General features: G+C 41.2%; 1 protein-coding gene across 3 annotated transcripts in view; it reads right to left on the bottom strand.

Annotated features, from left to right (window-relative positions):
- Window positions 1-17923, bottom strand: part of SBNO1 (strawberry notch homolog 1) — an 82865-nt gene that overhangs the window by 29588 nt on the left and 35354 nt on the right. For all 3 annotated transcript variants that reach the window (XM_073627185.1, XM_073627201.1, XM_073627193.1), the window contains 11 exons: window positions 16570-16723; window positions 16141-16323; window positions 15958-16055; window positions 14503-14654; window positions 14201-14404; window positions 9223-9396; window positions 8930-9123; window positions 5062-5193; window positions 4836-4971; window positions 2485-2597; window positions 2230-2301 (listed from right to left, as the gene is read on the bottom strand). In XM_073627185.1, coding sequence (XP_073483286.1) covers window positions 2230-2301; window positions 2485-2597; window positions 4836-4971; window positions 5062-5193; window positions 8930-9123; window positions 9223-9396; window positions 14201-14404; window positions 14503-14654; window positions 15958-16055; window positions 16141-16323; window positions 16570-16723 — 1612 coding nt within the window. The remainder of the gene's footprint in view (window positions 1-2229; window positions 2302-2484; window positions 2598-4835; window positions 4972-5061; window positions 5194-8929; window positions 9124-9222; window positions 9397-14200; window positions 14405-14502; window positions 14655-15957; window positions 16056-16140; window positions 16324-16569; window positions 16724-17923) is intronic.

Genomic DNA, 17923 nt, shown 5'->3' with positions numbered 1-17923 from the left:
ACAAGTGACACTGGCAGGGAACGGGTTAACATCAGAGGCGATCAAAGGGTTAAATGTGTCTCTAGGGGGTATTTGCCTGACTGAAGACAGAGATTCCTGTTCCTGCTTAGCAGGAACACAAGATCTCCATCTTGTTCCCCATCAGGACAGTGATCTGCCTTGTTTACAATCTGCCTCGCTCGGAACGATCGCGGGTGGCCGGGGGGATATCAGGTCTGCTGGATGCGCCACTTGGCTCCCCCTCAGTCCAATCAACACACGCCCCCAGTGTCTATTGCACGAAATGAAATACAGGTACGTTGTTTCGCGCAATAGAGCCGACCTGCCGCGGGAAAATCCAAGAGGTTTCAATCAGGGTTTATTAATTGCACAATAGAATGAAAGTCCATTGGTTACATGTACAAGGATGTTAAATTTATTTATATATATATATATATATATATATATATATATATATATATATATATATACACATATATATATACATATACATACACACACATATACACATACACACACACACATATACACACATAGTATGTTATTGTTTGCATTAAACTTCATCACATACATTTAGTTAACTGCTCTAGGTTACTTTATCTGATAAGTATTAAAGTTGTAACTATAAATATTTAACAAAAGACATCTTAAAAAGTTAGTACATATATCGGTCTAGCATGTATTAATATAGAGCAGATATGGATGAACAAATATTGTACCATAACATAAAATCAGATAAAAAAAATAAAAAGAAGAGAAAAGGAAGGAGAAGAAAGAATAGATAAAGAGTAAGTTCACAAGGTCGGTCCAGGTACCAGAGCATGGTTCTGCGTATTTATTCTGTGTTTACACGGTTTTGTTAATTAATCAGGTAATCAGTTAAATAATCAATTACCATGGCTGAAGGACTGAATCATTGAAATTTGGGGGTAAAATGAGTCTATCAATGGATTCCATATTTTCTTGAATTTTGGAATTTGGTTTCCTTCAATAGCAGACATTTTAGCATGAGGCATTGCAGAATTCATTCTGTTCTTGGTTTCAGCCAATGACAGTTTTGGTGATTTCCATGCTTTTGCCATTGTTTGTTTAGCAGCGGTTGAAAGTTGAACAAAAAGCTTAAATTGGGAGAATGTTCGATGTTCTGGTTTTAGATTAAGTAATGCAATGAAAGGGTCTGGTGTTAGCGGCGTTTGGAACATTTTGGAGGCTAGTTCAAATATTTTCCCCCAATAAGATTTCGCTATTGGACATGTCCACCATATATGTAGGTGTGTACCTGGATCAGTACAACCCCTGAAACAGAGGGCTGAATGATTGGGAGTGACTGTAGCCATTCTGGCAGGTACAAGGTACCAGCGGGTTAAAACTTTATAATTTGCTTCCATCGCAGTAACTTGGGCGAGGAAGATTTAGTAGTTAACCATATTTCAGACCATTCTGCATCCTCCAGTTTTTCTCCCAAATCTTCCTCCCACTTTTGGACATAGGTTAATATATCAGATTTTGATTTAGTCAAAAGTTGTGTGTAAAAAGATTATATCATTCCTTTAGCAAGTGGGTCATTTTTGCACATTGATTCAAAAGTGGAAAGGCGAGGTAAGGGTGATTCAGCATTTGTAAGGGGTGCGAAAAAAATTGATACCTGAATAGTTCAGACTGCGGTAAACCATAGCTTTCCCTAAGTTCTGGGAATGATCGGAAGGAATTAGGAGTAATGAATTCATGGTGCATTAAGAGGTTGGCATTTGACCAGGCTTTAAATGATTTTGGATATATCCATGCCGGGTAGAAAGCAGGATTTATGAAAAAGGATAATAGGGGGTTATGTTTTGATTGTAGTTAATTTTTAGTTTGACTGTTCCAGAGATACACAAAATATTTACTTATAGGGTTAGTGTACGACAGTCTTTAGGTTGAAGCCATAATAAATTAAAGATTGAAAGTGGATCACATTCCTAGGCTTCTATTAGTACCCATAATGGGATTTCCTTTATTGTATGGTACTTGGTGATACTGGCCAGGTGGGCAGCTTTGTAGTAGCTGGCAAAATTGGGGAGACCAAGCCCTCCATTAGTTCTAGGGGCAAATAACGTCAATCAAATTTTTTTAAAGCTTCATAAATTGTTGCAAAAACATTCATGACTATATGCTACACTGTTGTATGCTGTACACCACAATAAACGTCTGGGAATAATCAAACTCTCAAACAGTAAGCCACAAATGTACCTTGTTATCAAAGTTGAAGCGGCTCAGATCTCTTGATTCTGTTGCTCTCCTGTCACCATGCGTTAAGGCCCCCTTAATTAAACAAATTAAAAGAAATTTCAACTTTTCAATCATAAAAAACTTTTTTTTAGTCGTTAAGATGCAAATTTGAAACAAACCAAAAAACATTCTAAAATCTCACACATTATGACAGCCTATGCACAGTGTACAGTTAAAAAAAAAAAACAAAACAAAAAAAAAAAAAAAAAAACTTACCAAACTTTCTAATCTTTTTGCAACAATTGAAGCAAATCTTTGTTCTCCAGCTAATTCAGAAATGAGGAAGACATATTCTGGAGCAGTAACTTGATTAGATCTATGTGTTCTACCTGTAGAATATATGAAAAAAATAAATAAATAAATAAAAAGACATACAAAGAAATAAAAATAAAATATGAATATCAGAGACCTGCAAATACACAATCATTGTTTTACAAACATTTAGTATGTATGTGGCAAAGGTTTCTCAAAGCACTATGGCTAGCTAAGGAGAAGAAACTGCACAGCAGTTAATACTTGCCTTTATGCTTGTTTTATGTTTATGATTAAAGTGTTCGTAAACCTACGACGGCTTGGCAGGCTGGCTCCCCTGTGCGAGCCGTCGTAGCTATACGTCAGCTCGCGGGGTTGGGATAGCATGCGCGTGCCCGCTGTGCAGGGGGGGGTTACAAACGATTGGGGCCGATGGTCGCAATGACAGCTGGCCACGAGCGATCGTGAGCAGGAGACACAGAACAGGGACGAGTGTGTGTAAACACACGCTTCCCAGTTCTGACAGATCGAGTGTTCGTATTAGCTAGGGACCACAATCCATCACTTCCTCTAGTCAGTCACCTCCCCCTTCAGTTAGAATCACCTCCCAGGGAACACAGTTAAGCGCTAGATCACCCCCTGGCTTTAACCCCTTCACTGCCAGTGACGTTTTTACAGTAATCGATGCATTTTTTTATAGCATTGTTCACTGTATTAATGCCAATGGTCCCAAAAACTTGTCAAAATTGTCAATGTGTCCACCATAATGTCGCAGTCACGATAAAAATCGCTGATCACCATTACTAGTAAAAAAAAATAAATAAAAATGCTATAAATCTATCCCCTATTTTGTAGACGCTATAACTTTTGTGCAAACCAATCAATGTACGCTTATTGCAATTTTTTTTACCAAAAATATGTAGAATACATGTCGGCCTGAAATGAGAAAAAAAAAAATACCTTTTTTTTAATTTAAAAAAAAAAAAATGACTCCTGACTCTCTGCCTGACGTCAGCAGGAAAATTTCACACAGGGAGAGCTGGGAGCCTGGAGTCATGTGATCGCTCCCAGTTTTTTTTTTTTTTTTTTTTATACAAAGCACAGGCACGAGGACACAGTTTTTTTTTATGTGACAGAGGGGATGATATAAAGATCACTTAGTGGCTTAACACCTGAGCGATCAGAATGGCCGCTATTCAGTCCACAATTCGAAATTGTGGGACACTTGTGCGATGACATTGATTTTGGTGCCATAAATTGTGGCTTGTCGCTCAAAAAAGGAGCAGAAGCTTCTTTTGAGTTACAGCATCGCATGTTGTGATTTGCCACAATTGCAGCACGATTTATTGTGCCGCAGTTAGGGTGCCATTAGGTTTGCGATTAGAACCGCGATTCTGCCCACAATTCGGATCGCTCAAGTGTGAAAGGAGCCTAAAACTTTAGACTAAGCTGTCTGATGAGTGGACTGCTTCTTAATGCCCCAAATTCTTCTTTTCTAATTCCTTCCAGCTTCAATAATGCAGTACGTGCTTCTTCAGGAATCCACATTGTGAATGCGGCACAGACATGTATTAGTTATATCTTAATAGTAACAAGTTGCATTATTCTGCATGCAAGTCTACTCTTTGACGATGTACGCAAGTTTCTATACAATTCACTGTTCGACTGTCCAGTTCAGTAAAAAAAAAAAAAAAAAAAAAGCCAACGCAATAACCATATATATTGCTGGGTTTGCACAAAAGTTATAGCGTCTGCAAAATAGTGGATTTATGGTGTCTACGAATTTTTTTGTTTTAATATTAGTAATGGCGGCGATCTGCGATTTTTATCGTGCCTGCAACATTGCAGCGGACACTTGACACTATTTTGGGACCAGTGACATTTATACAGCAATCAGTGCTATAAATACGCACTGCTTAGTGTGTAAATGACACTGGCAGGAAAGGTGTTAAACATTAGGGGGCGATCAAGGAGTTAACTGTGTTCCCTAAGTGTGTTCTAACTGTAGGGGAATGGGCTCACTAGAACTTGACAGATCACTGCCCCCGATGACAGCTAGGCAGAACAGGGAAATGCATTGTTTACATTTCTCCGCTCTAGCGCTCCGTGTCATGATTGCGGGCCACCAGCGATCAATGAATCCGCAGGGCGCGCGCCCACTAGCCCGCAATTTAAAGGGGACATAAAGGTACACCCATTTGCTCAGCCATGCCATTGTGCCGACGTATATCGTCGTGCACTGGGTGGCAAGCGGTTACAGTTAATAGGCCCTGAAGATGAAATTATTCTACCACCTCCAGGGATTCTGAATTTACCAAACTGCTGAATGGCACGGTCTGCACTCCAAGGCAATTCCAGGGTCATGTGTACCCTTCTTCTCTGGTTTTTAGCTCTGCGGTCAGCTTGTAAGGATATTCCTGAACTGGCAGCTTCTGAGATGATTGCTATATTCTGTAAAACAATTCACCGTTAAAACAGTCAACACTTAAAAAAAAAAAAAAAAAAAAAAAACACACCACCAACACTGCCGGTAATACCTACCTTTTCACCATCCATAAATCTTTGCTTTTCAGTGATATTAAGAATTTCTACAGGAACATCAAGCTCCGATCGGGACTCATATGATATACTTCCATCATCGTTGCTGACCACCCTGCCCTTCCGGCCAGTCATCTTTATGGGAAAAGAACAAGATCTTAGCTCAACAGTATACAGCAAGTACCTTTTTGCACATCATTGTTAATATATTAGCTGTACCAAATCTCTGTAATATTCACTTTTACAGTTCATTGAGGCTGTTGGGCAATACTGCCACCTATAAAAGGATTTGGACACCCCCCGCCCCCCCAGACAACCCCTTTTAAGGTTTGGAAAAGCAGTACCACTAGCATGATTAGAGGGATGGAACCTGTATCACTCATTGAACGCAAGATAAACGTTTTTCTTTGTACCCAATTAAGTATGCCTTCCATGTGCAATGATAGACCTTGTGATAGACCTTGTGGGAAGAAGAATTCCTAGTATTTAGCAGCGTGGGAAATTACAGAGTCAGTGATGCCAACAGTTAGCCATGCCGTTAAAGCCAGTAACTGTGAAGCAGGAGGTGAAACCAGTCCTTAGGAGTGAAGATCTGGACAAGGCCACAGAACATCTGCCAGGAGTCTGATCAGGCCAGAGTTACTATATCTACCTGGGCCAGATGGCTAAAGTAGACACGAAATGTGTAGCTCAAGCTGTACAACAAACACAGATCGTGTAGCTCGGGCCCACCACCCGCTGCCTTGTCACAACATTTGATTGACAGCCAGTGGCATCACTAGGGGGGAGCCGCTGACACCAGCCAGAGGGGTGACACTGGAGCTGTCGCTACACATTGTACTACTTGTGTTACTTGCAGAGCTGCAGTGGAGCGGTGAGAGTGCCCAGTGCGCTCCTGCATTCACAGATCTTTCAGTCACTTCTCTGTCAGGTGGAGTGATCTGCGTCTGACAGGAGCTTCCTAGTCCCAGCTGGAATGATGTCATGATTCAAGAAAATATAGTGCTGCTAGTGCGGCCTGCGAGTAGCCAGAACCCATGTGCACTGCAAGGGAGTGAGCACAATGGCTAATAGCCTACTGTAATATGCAGCAATGAGGTGACGGGGGTTAATAAACACTGACACTAGAGCTGCACGATTGAAAAATAAAAATCGCGATCAATTCAACCAACCCCCCCTCGCTATAATTTCCTGATTTAATCATGCAACAAGTATAGAGAATTCTGTCAAAAGAAAAAAAAAAAAAAAGAAAAAAAAAAAAAAAAAAAAAACACTGTCCATGTTGTTTCTTACAAAGTTTCAGTATTTTTTTGCAAGAAAAAAAAAATTATTATATATATATATATATATATATATATATATATATATATATATATATATATATATATATATATATATATATATATATAATTTTTTTTTTTTTTAGCAGAGACCCTAGGGAATACAATGGCGGTTTTGCAATATTTTATGTCACACTGTATTTGCGCAGCGGTCTTCCAAACGCAATTTTTTGGGAAAAAATACACTTCTATGAATTAAAACTAAACCGTAAAGTCAGCCCAATTAGCGATCTTTATTCTAAGAAAAAAGAAAAAAAGCCAGAACCGTGCAGCTCAGTGCCACTAATGCAGCACAAAGGGGTTAATTAGCACTGGTCACTAATGTGTCAGTGACCAGTGGCAGTACATTAACCCCCTTCATGCTGCATATTACAAAATACCATTGTAAATGAATTAACCCCCCTCCACAAAAGAGTTAAAGTGGTTGTAAAGACAGAAGGTTTTTTTACCTTCGTTCATAGTATGAAGGTAATAAACCTTCAGTGTATTGCTCCCTCCCACTGACCCCCTAATACTTACCTGAGCCCAATCTTGTTCCAGCGCTGCGCATGGGAACAGCGGCTCTCCCAGACCTCTCCTCATTGCCTGAGACACAGCACTGCTGTCACAGTCAGTGAGGCGGCAGTGCCAAGCCACTGCTTTGTGTATCAAATGGACACAGATAGCGACTCGGAGCGAGCAAACACAAGTGCCCCCCCATAGCAAATGGCTTGCTATTGGGGGGCACTGGTCAGGGAGGAGGCAGAAGCGCTGGCAAGGGACCCAAGAAAAGGAGGATCCAGGCTGCGCTGTGCAAAATTATTACACAGAGCAGATAAGTATTATGAAACCGGAAGTGCTCATTTGTAATTTTAAAAAATGGGAGGCTCAGTCTAAAATGCCCAGGCCTATTTTTTGTCAAGTAGGAAGTGATAGCAAACCCCCTCCCAATCTCTGACAGCCCCATCCCCAGCACCGACCACATCATTTACGGGGGGGGGGGGGGGGGGCGTGCCCCGTGACCATGCGCTGCCAGCCCAAAACTAGCCTACAGGGCGCTAGGCGAGCTAGACAGGAGGAGGGGTGTGTGTCACTATGTTTTACTACACGCGGCGAAAACCTTAAAGAGGTGGTCCAGCCTGGGTGAATAAAAAGTCAGCAGCTACAGATACTGTAGCTGACTTATTAGGGCACTTACCTGTCCAGGGAGCCCGCGATGTCGGCACCCCAGGGGATCTCCGGATCGACTCCCGAGTGCTGTCGCCGTCATTCCTGGTAAGGGAACAAGGCAGTGAAGCCCTTCGGGTTCACTACTGCGTAAGCGTGAAGCACGCTGCGCTTTCTAATTGACCCATCGGCAGGGGTGTGCTGCCATACCTCCGGGAGATCGGCCAGCGGCCCGTCCCCCCGAAGTAGGGAATGGGACCTGTTAAAACGAGTCCCCGTTCCCCCCATGAGCCATCGGAGGGGGGAAGCATATAAGCAGAAGTTCCACTTTTGGGTGGAACTACTTTAAGGCTTTAGAACCACTAACTGCTTCAATACCGTACGCACATATATGTCCTGGTATAGAAGCAGTTATACCAGGATCATGACTGCAGCTAGTGTCACGATTCTGGTATTGTTTTTAGGTCAGGCGATTCTGCACATTGTAAAAGTAATTTTAGTGGCTATTTAGCTGCTAGCTTTACTTTTACAGGCGGCGGAAGATTGTTTAACTACCCTCCCGTCACTACTTTTACCAGGCTTTCCAGAGCGATTGGGGAGCCAGATATGGTATGGAAACCAGAAACAACCATTTCATTATTCCCGGTTCCCTTGTTTACAAGCCATTGTAAACAAGCCCCCCCGGGGGATTTTTTTTTAATTTGTAGGAATTGACTCTCACTTTCTGTTTTGGCAATGAGACAGGAAGCAAAGGGAAATCTCCCCATGGACAATATTGTCCTCTTTATTGGTGGAAGAAACAATACTATTTTAATTTTATATTTTTAAATGTCTAAAGATATTTTGTATTTAAAGGAAAAAAACAAAAACAAACATGTTATACTTAACTGCTCTGTGCAGTGGTTTTGCACGGAGCAGCCCAGATTCTCTTCTCAGATGCTTCGCTGGTGCTCCTGGCCCCTCCCTCCTGCTGAGTTCCCCCACAATTCACTAAAGAAAGTTCAGGGGTGTGCAGAGTGCAGGGGTGCACTACATAGAGGTGCAGGGTTTAGCAGTGTGCTGTGCACTACATACAGGTGCAGGGTTTAGCAATGTGCTATGCACAGTGTGCAGGGTTCTGTCTGAAAAAAAAAAAAAGCCCGGGGTGTGAGGGCCACGTGAAATCGCCTGGCAGGCCGGATTCAACCCGTGGGCCTTGTGTTTGACACATGTGCCCTAGAATATCCTCCTAGTAAAAAACTGAGGCAATCTGGGAGTAGCAGGAGTTCTGCTGGCTATTTTTTTTTTTTTTTTTTTAAATTAGACATCTACTGTACATAAAAAGCTGAGATGAGTGTTTTACAAAAAAAAAAAAGAAAAAGAAAAAAAACGGTTGCATTAACTACCTCTGCTACATTATCAGGACCACCAAGCTCATCAATAAGTTCATCCAATGTGTTTGGAGGAAGTGCTTCTGCCAGTTCATCCAGCATGTCCAAAAGTTCCTTTTTCATTTGCTGGGCCCTTTCCACTGAATCTTGACTAGTGACACAACTGTTGCTGGTATTAAAGTTTGTGGATAAAGCACTACTTGAAACGGCTGTCATGGAAAAAAAAAAAAAAAAGAAAAAAAAAAATTGTTAAAAGCCATCTGCAGACTAAATAGCCTGCCTATAGGGCTGCAGTGATCATTCCTTACCTGGAAGGCTAGAAGCAGCAATTGTGGGAACAGATTTAACAGATGAAAAGCTAGGGCGTTTAGACCCAAGTCCTGAAGCTAATAAGGCACTTTGAATGGAATCTGGATCAATGCTTTTCTTTTTCTTCTTTTTATCCTTACTTTTCTTATGTTCTTTTCTAATTAGCCAGGGATCTGTATAAATGCAAATCAAAAAAGTTTGTTTAGCAACTGTGCACCAGGTGAACATCAAGAATTGCCATACTGGAACCATGCAGGCCTGCAAAACATGGAATCCTGCAGCACTTTTTCAAGATTTCCAAAACAGACGTTCATGAGGACGAGTAAAAGCATATATATGCAAGAACCTGCCTTACACACGAAGTCTTAAAATGTCACTAAACCCACTTCGTAAAAAAAAAAAAAAAGACAACACACCCATCAGTAAATGCTGTATTACATGCTGTTCCTACTCTGGGATTCGTTTTCTGTATTATGCAAAAAACCTGGTTGATCTGCTGTTTTCATCTCCACCTTCTGTTGATGTCCCGAATACAGTTGGGGATTTTGCAGAGCAGTGTTGGCAGCTACTGTACATGCTCAGTTTTCAGTGAGTTTCTATAATGAGCATTTTCTCCCTAGCACATCTGAGCAGCCCATGTGATTAAATAGTCAAACATGTGGGCGTATACACAGTGGTTAACAGCTCACTTGCTCCCTCCATGCCCATTTACAAGCTAATCAGTAATGTTAACCCACAAGTTAACCTGTTCTATTATCAAATCTATCAGACTACCCATATACTACTATAACCCCTTATATATTAATTTACATCACATTCACCTATACTATCATATATTAATACAAATATTGAAAATTTTCAAAAAAAAAGAGAAATTACAAAACAAAATGTCCAAGTATATGTCCCCACATTTCAGTATCCAAGCATGACGAGAGAGAGAAATATATACTCTCTAGGGTCCCTGCTAAAAAAAATAAATATATATATATATTTATTTTTTTTAGCAGGGACCCTAGAGAGTATATATTTCTCTCTCTCGTCATGCTTGGATACTGAAATGTGGGGACATATACTTGGACGTTTTGCATGGATAAAATTTTGTTTTGTAATTTCTCTTTTTTTGAACATTTTTAATATTTGTATTAATATATGATAGTATAGGTGAATGTGATGTGATGTAATATATATATTATATATATATATATATATATATATATATATATATATATATATATATATATATATATATATATATATAGCCAAGTAATTTTCTAGCAAAAAATGATTTTAACTTTAGTTTAGTCTTTATGTGGTTAAACTGACCTCTTCCCACAAATAGAGCTTTCTTTTGGTGGTATTTGATCACCTCTGCGCTGCGGTTTTTATTGTTTGTGCAACAAATAAAAAAAGACCGAAAATTTTGAAAAAAAAAACACGTTTTTCTTTGTTTCTGTTAAAACTTTTTGTAAATAAATACGTTTTCTTCTTCAATGATGGGCACTGATATGGCTGCACTGACGGGCACTGATATGGCTGCACTGACGGGCACTGATACGGCTGCACTGACGGGCACAGATGTGGTGGCACCGATGATGGGCACTGATAGGTGGCACTGGCATGCGGCACTGATGGGCACTCATAGGCGGCATTGATGGTTACTTCTGGGTGGCACTGATAGTTGGCACAGATGGGCACTGATGGGCACGAATGGACACTGATGGGTGGCACTGATGGCATTGCTTATTTGCAGTGATGCCTCTAAGGGTGGCATTGCTGTGCATCACTGCAACATAATTGTGCCAATCAGTGCCCATTTGTGGGCACTGATTGGCACAGATTTGGCACACTGGGCACATGTGGATGGCCATGGGGTACATACCTGGCCATCCAAATGTTGCCCCTTCCCTGGTGGTCCTAGTGGCGGATCCCTGGTGGTCCAGTGTGGTGATCTGCGGGGGGGCTGCGCTGATAAACAATCAGCGCAGACCCCCCCTGCCAGGAGAGCCGCCGATCGGCTCTCCTCTACTTGCGTCTGTCAGACGCGAGTGAGGAAGAGCCAATCAACGGCTCTTCCTATTGACAGCGTGATCAGCCGTGATTGGACACGGCTGATCACGTGGTAAAGAGCCTCCGCCGGAGGCTTTTTACCAAGATCAGTGTAGCGGTGTGTCAGACTGACACACCGCTCCACCGATCGCCGCGATGCGCGCCCCAGGGGGCGCGCTGCGGCATGTTATCCTGCTGGACGTCATATGACGTCCAGTCAGGATAACAGAACCACTTCCCGGACGTCAATCCGCTATAGGGCGGGCGGGAAGTGGTTAATCTAAGTACAGTTTTTGGTCAACTGTCAGAAGTGAGCAGAGAACTTTCTGCACTTGCTACATAGAATGCTGTTTTAAGATCGGGAGGGGCGTAGAATCGCAATTTTGATTCTTCAACGATTAAATCGTGGAACTCTAAATATATCAATAAAAAAAAAAAAAAAAAACACACACACACTAGCTGCAAAGAAAAAGGCTTCGAATCAAGACTATCATGGGAGAAGGGAACTGGATCCAAGAGGAACTTTCAGCATAGCTCAAAGCGCTCTGGGGTGTTAGCTCAACTCACAGTCCACAACGCCCACTGTAACTTATGATCCAGGAGTCCAGTCAGGGTGCCGAAAGCAACTAGCTGACCTGCGTGCAGAAAAAAAAAAAAAAAAAAAAGTGTCCCAAGCAGGCTGGAGGCTCTGGGGGAAAGGGAACATGAGCAGCCGATCACATCCTGCCTGCCACGCAGACAGCTACTAAACGTATACAAGGCCACATGCTGGGTACCCTCATGTAGAATATCCAGTCCAGAAATTGAACGACAAGGAGGCAGTGAATCCTTGCTTGCTGTGCCCTAGTCTGGATGCAGAGAGCTGTCAGAAGGGCTGGAACGAACTCTCCCACTTCCAGCACCCCAACTGAACATTATGGATTAAGTGGAGCTGACACCAAGAGCGCTTCCAGCTATGCTGCCGGTCCCCCTGCATCCAGTTCCCTTCCCCAAGGTAGTCTTGAATCAAAGCCCTGCAGAGCTATAGTGTATACGTGCACTGGACCTTCTCCCAGCCAGCCTATGTGAATGATTCATTTTTTATTTCTTAAATTTTCTCATGAATGAAGGTGCATAAGCATCCTTATTCCTGAGAGCGCACCAACAGGGGAACCTATAATCAGCTCCTCCTGTCTATACGCTCAATGGCTACAGAGCAGGGTGACTTCTGGAAGTGATGCTACTAGCCTTCAGTAAACACACCCATCGGCGGCCCTTTCAGATTCAGAAGGGGGTGGGTTTGAAGTCACGTGACAGCCACTGAAACTGCCAAATAAAAAAAAAAAAAAAAAAAAAAAAAAAAAAGTATAAAATCTAATTTTTGCATTTTAGGACACAAGGCTGAACTTAGCTTACAATAAATACTATTGGGGAGTATTTAAGTATAAGGCCCGTTTCACACTTGTCCAACCTACAAGTGCTGTGATTTAGATGCGACTTGGAGCAATGCCTGTGTAATTTTGAGGTCTATGGCCCTCAAGTTGGACCAAAGTAGTGTAGGGACTTGAAGTCGTACAGATAAGAATGGTATTCATTAGAAATCAAGGGGTACAACTTGTCTTGCGACTTTGAAGTCCCAAGTCGCACAAGTTTGAAAGGGGCCTAAAGATTTCCTTCCACTTGGACATGCTTTTTGATCTCTGTAAATTTTCATAAAAGGTCCAACAATAACAGGGAAGAAAGATTGTGTGTAGCGTAGCAATGAACACAAATACTGGTACTCCGAGCCTATGAAGCAGCAGGCAGAGACCAGCAAAACTGGTCAGGCATAGGTCAAGCTTCTATCCACCTTTAACCTATGACCCACCAGTGGCCTACACAGAGATGGGGTTGCTCCTTGCTGGATTGAAAAAAAATAAACAAATAAAATAAAAAAAATAATAAAAAAACGGGACAAGAACCAAGCCACAGGCAGCGAGACCAGCTAAGTAAACAATTATCTTGATGGACACTTGTTTGTGAAGCACTCTATATGCAAACTGTTTGCTACTTTTCATACCCAGTAAATCAATATTTGGGCAGATTTATTACCTCATCTTCCTGCCACTGTTTGGACATTCATTACAGTGCGAGGAAGGCTTCTTAAGTATATATCATCAAGTGAAACCTGTACATGGGCTCAACTCTGAGTGGGCTATTGTAGAGGACCATACCTTTCAAGCCTGGAACAACTAACCTACTCTAAAACACTGCACCTTTCCCTCATCGGGGTTATTATAAGATGGCATATACTGCTCGCAATATACAATTTGTATTCTAAACACCCATTGTTACAGCACATTTATGGACATGGTCCTTCTATACACTTTTTACTGCAGTCCCTTATTCTCTCCTAAGCAACCCCAGACATTTTGGGAGTATTCTCAGGACCCATTTTCTGAGGCCTACTGGATCAAGGCCCCATACAAGGATGCTGCAAAGTAAGGGGGAAGAGTTGTTTCTATAGTTCTGATTTTATCCACATACATTTAAAAAAAAAAAAAAAAATTGTGGGGGGAGACAAAATGGTATATTGGCGTAAATAAGGCTGATATTTAGCCTTTTTAGCATGAATGTAATGGGTTGTGTGGTACCATTTTAATATAGGTTTTCATAAAATTGTTGTACAATAAACACTGCTTTAGTCAATCCAGTGAGTTAATGCAATTTTGATTGATACCAGCAGTGGTCTGAGCGAAATCAGGCTTTATGTTTTCAGTTTTTGTGAAAAATACTGCACTTATGTGGAACCAATACTGAAATGTTTGATGTGCTTTTACACAACCGTAGCAGGTCATTTTAGTATTTGCTTTGACTCCTTTGGCAGTGTGTCTAAGGAAAAAAAAAAAAAAAAAAAGGAAATCTCGTACAATATATACACGGTTTTATTTTCCATTGAAAAGCAGCACTCACCATCTTCATCATCTTCACTGGATTCATCCCTAAAAGGGTTAAAATCATCTTCGTCATCCCCAGAGCTAATAGACTTAAAGCTTTCACTTTCGCTCTCTGCTTCCTTATCAGATGCATCAGACTCACTGTCCATCTCATCTGAGCTGCTACCAGCAAGGCCACCTGTTTTTCGTGGTTTTTTGGCTTCGCGAGACAGCTCCTCACCTACAAGATAGGACATGCAGCATGACAGATGAAAGAGATTAAGGATTTTTTGCCCTCATATCAAAAGTAAAATGGTTAAAGCAGAAAGAATAGCCCACCTTTCCTCTTCTTTGTTTTGCTGTCTTTAGAAGGGCTGTCTCTGGGAGAATTGTTACTGCTTTGTGCTGATAGGTCAATTCCTAGCAGATTTAAGAGTTTCTTTCGATCAGGAGCAGGGAAATGTTTTTCAATTAGAGATTGAAATACTCCTCTTAAAAAAAAAAAAAAAAATGCATTCATTAGTAAATGTGAAACAAATTCTAGCGAATTAGCCTGTCAGCAACATTGTACAAAAACACCAAGATGGACTTCGCATCAAGTAAGGCCAAGGAAAAACAAAAGATACAAGTTAACCCCTTACGCCTAAGGGTAAAACAAATCTTAATGCCCAAGCACAATTTTGTAACTTAGACACGCGTTAGTAAAACCGTACATATCACCACAACTACTTTGCGCATCCAGGTGGATCATACTAGGTTTCTTTCAGGACAAATGGGGCTTTGGTTTAGCGGTAAATGGTAATGAGCATCTCTTGATTTTTTTTTTCTTGATTATCAAAGGAAACTGGTCCAAAATAGTAAAAAAAAAAAACACAAAAAAAAAACAAAAAAAAACACCACACCACTTCTGACAATCTCAGCAATACCACGTGTATAGTTTGTTGTTCATATCTGTAGAACAGAAACAATAGTGCCCATTTTGCTTTTTTTTTTAATCCTTCTTAAAACAGACACCGACACGAATACTGATACCAATTTAACCCTGGCACTGACCTAGATGAAACTTTGATTTAGGTTTTTTTTTTTTTTTTTCTTTACACGCTTTTTTTTCTCTTAAAAGCAGGGAAAGATACAATGTATCGTTAGAGATAGGCAGGCTTCACAGTGACTGATCACTGTGGCAGCCAGAGGCTACCACAGCAATCAGGTGACCCGGAATTGGGAGTTCTGGATACGGATCTTTTGTACGGGACCCGGGGCTCTTGGTGAGAACCCCAGTCTCTGTGCTGGGAGCAAGCTGTGCGGCGCTCCCCTAGCACAAAACAGATACACATATATGCGGCCCCACAGCAAAAAGCCGAGCCCAGTGAGGCCGCATATATATGTGTTATGTCGAGAGGTTAATGTAAAAAATTAAGGGCTTTGGCTCATCTGACAGAACAGGGTCAATTATCAATCTAAGATGACTTGTGGGACTCAAAGATTACATGTGGTTTCTTCTACTCAGTAGCCAAATGTAGCAGCATGGGAGTGAAGAAAGGCTGACTATGTGCTGCTGGGAGTGGGAAATATATGAACCTGTTGCCCTGTCCTGCATGATTTAGAAAACATGAGGGAACTCTCCCTATATAGTTATTCTAAAGTCTAATTAATAAAGCAGACAAACTAATTTTGGGCAAAGTACTTTAGGAATGGTAGATGTAGCAAACGATTAGTAAAAGTAATACAATTTATGCCTGAAGTTTGTTCTACGTACATATCCTTAAAAGACAGAATGTTAAACATGGAACTCACTTTGCTGTAGACACAAAGTCATTCAGCTCTCCACCACCTTCCTCCAAAGCTTCAAGAGTTCTTGCCTCTCCAGTTGACTGCAGACCAATAACCACACACTGAAAAAGAAAAAAAAAAAAAAAAAAAAGTTTAATTGGCTGGGCCAAATGCATTGAACTACAGTATAAGACACAAAAAACTTGCCTTTCCATTTTTTATTTCCTCGCGAGCAAGCTGAACCACTCTTCTAACTTTGGATGCAATACAGAGGTATTTGAAAAATCTCTGGTGTGCTGACCAGAACTGACCCCACATTGATTTCTTCATCCGTTGCTCAGCATCAATTAAATCAGCAGCTTGTTGAAACCGCTCTCTGGCCAATACCCACTTGAGAGATAAAACAAAACAAAAAAAAAAAACCATGACCAAATACCAAGACAAAAAGCAGCAGTTCAGGTATAACCTACTTCATGGTTTGGGTTATCAGGCTTTATACTGCAACAAGGAATACATTTACATAAAATTTGTAACTACCTCAACGGGTTGCAGGAAAGCTAGCACACATTGTTCTAGTAAAAAATTGTGCTAAAAACTCCAGTAAATAAAATATTTAGATAAAATCAGACCCCATACCAGTTTCACAGATTTATTGTACATTTTGACATAATCGTGGCGAAGAGGAACTTCTTCAATTTTGAAGGTCACACCAGTAAAACTCAGCTGTCTTGCAATATACATGCCACGCAGTTTCATATCCATTGCAACAATTTCCATGGCACCAACACCCCTATATAAAAAAAAAAAAGTTTCAGTGTTAATGTAATATTGTACAATACTGTGCTTGGCCTGGAAAAGAAAAACACTAGAAATCAATCAATGTTCTTAAGTTTAGCTATAATCCGATGATTGCTGTACTCACTAGAGTAGCTCACTTAGTTTTCACTCCAAAAATAAGGGCTTACCAATAAGAGAATACTGACTTGCACTAGGAAGTTGACAGTTGGCTTAAAGCCTGGTACAGACCAAGTATTTTTCCATTCAACCCTGCGGCTGAACGAAAAAAAAAACAAAAACAAACTGTTAGAACACAATAGCACAGTCTGGAGATCACTGTACTAACATTGTGTCGTCCCCCCCCCCCCCTACTGGCTTCCAGCATGTTCATTCAACAGAGGCCAGTCATGAGATCGGCTTGTTGAACAGGAAGTTGAACACAGGCTGGAAGTATGCCGATTTTCAGCTCATGTGTACCCAGCGTTACTGCCTCCAAACCAAGCAACTGGTCTGCAAGGCCTTCCATCACACTGATGAGCCAATCAAAAAGGCACAGAAGGCTGAGGTATACAAAAAAGTACAAAAAAATAAATTATTACTGAAGAAAGTTACCATATTAAATTAACTTCATGTTTGCTGCCTTCAAGACCTCTGGAAGGTAACTAAAAGAGATATATCTGTGCACCAACATTCTTGCAGCACTTGACATAACAAGGAAGTCACTTCAACCATGGCTTTATCAGAAAGAAGTCTACTTTAGGAAATAACTGAAAATCTAAACCAGTAGTGTAGATAAGCGTTTATTCCTGTTCCTTGGAAGATTCAGGCTGGGTTAACGTTGACGCGGTCGTATGTGATTTCTCCAGGAATCACACCAGATTTCTGTACAAATGACATGCAAATTCAGTGCGGTGTGAAATGGGCCATGCCATCCGATTCCACAGTTTGCACTGCGTTCTGCGAACAGATATGGGGATGTCATTAAATTTAAACTGACACCAGCAGCGGTTCGCAGAGCACAGTGTGAACTGCCTGGATTCTGATGTGGTGTGTGAACCGCTGCGGTTCTCGCACTGCATCAGTGTGAACCAGGCCCAAGGCTTGAGGGGAGCATTCTGATGACCACTGATTAACTCATGCATGAATGTGTGCAGGTGGGTTGACTCAGCAGGTAGCAAAAAAAAAAAAAAAAAAAAGGGTACACAAAGTGAGC

This window comes from Aquarana catesbeiana, linkage group LG01 (genome assembly GCF_042186555.1).
Source record: "Aquarana catesbeiana isolate 2022-GZ linkage group LG01, ASM4218655v1, whole genome shotgun sequence".
Classification (NCBI taxonomy): Eukaryota; Metazoa; Chordata; class Amphibia; order Anura; family Ranidae; genus Aquarana; species Aquarana catesbeiana.
The sequence above is the reverse complement of the archived record's forward strand: the minus strand, read 5'-3'. Positions and strand labels throughout refer to the sequence as shown.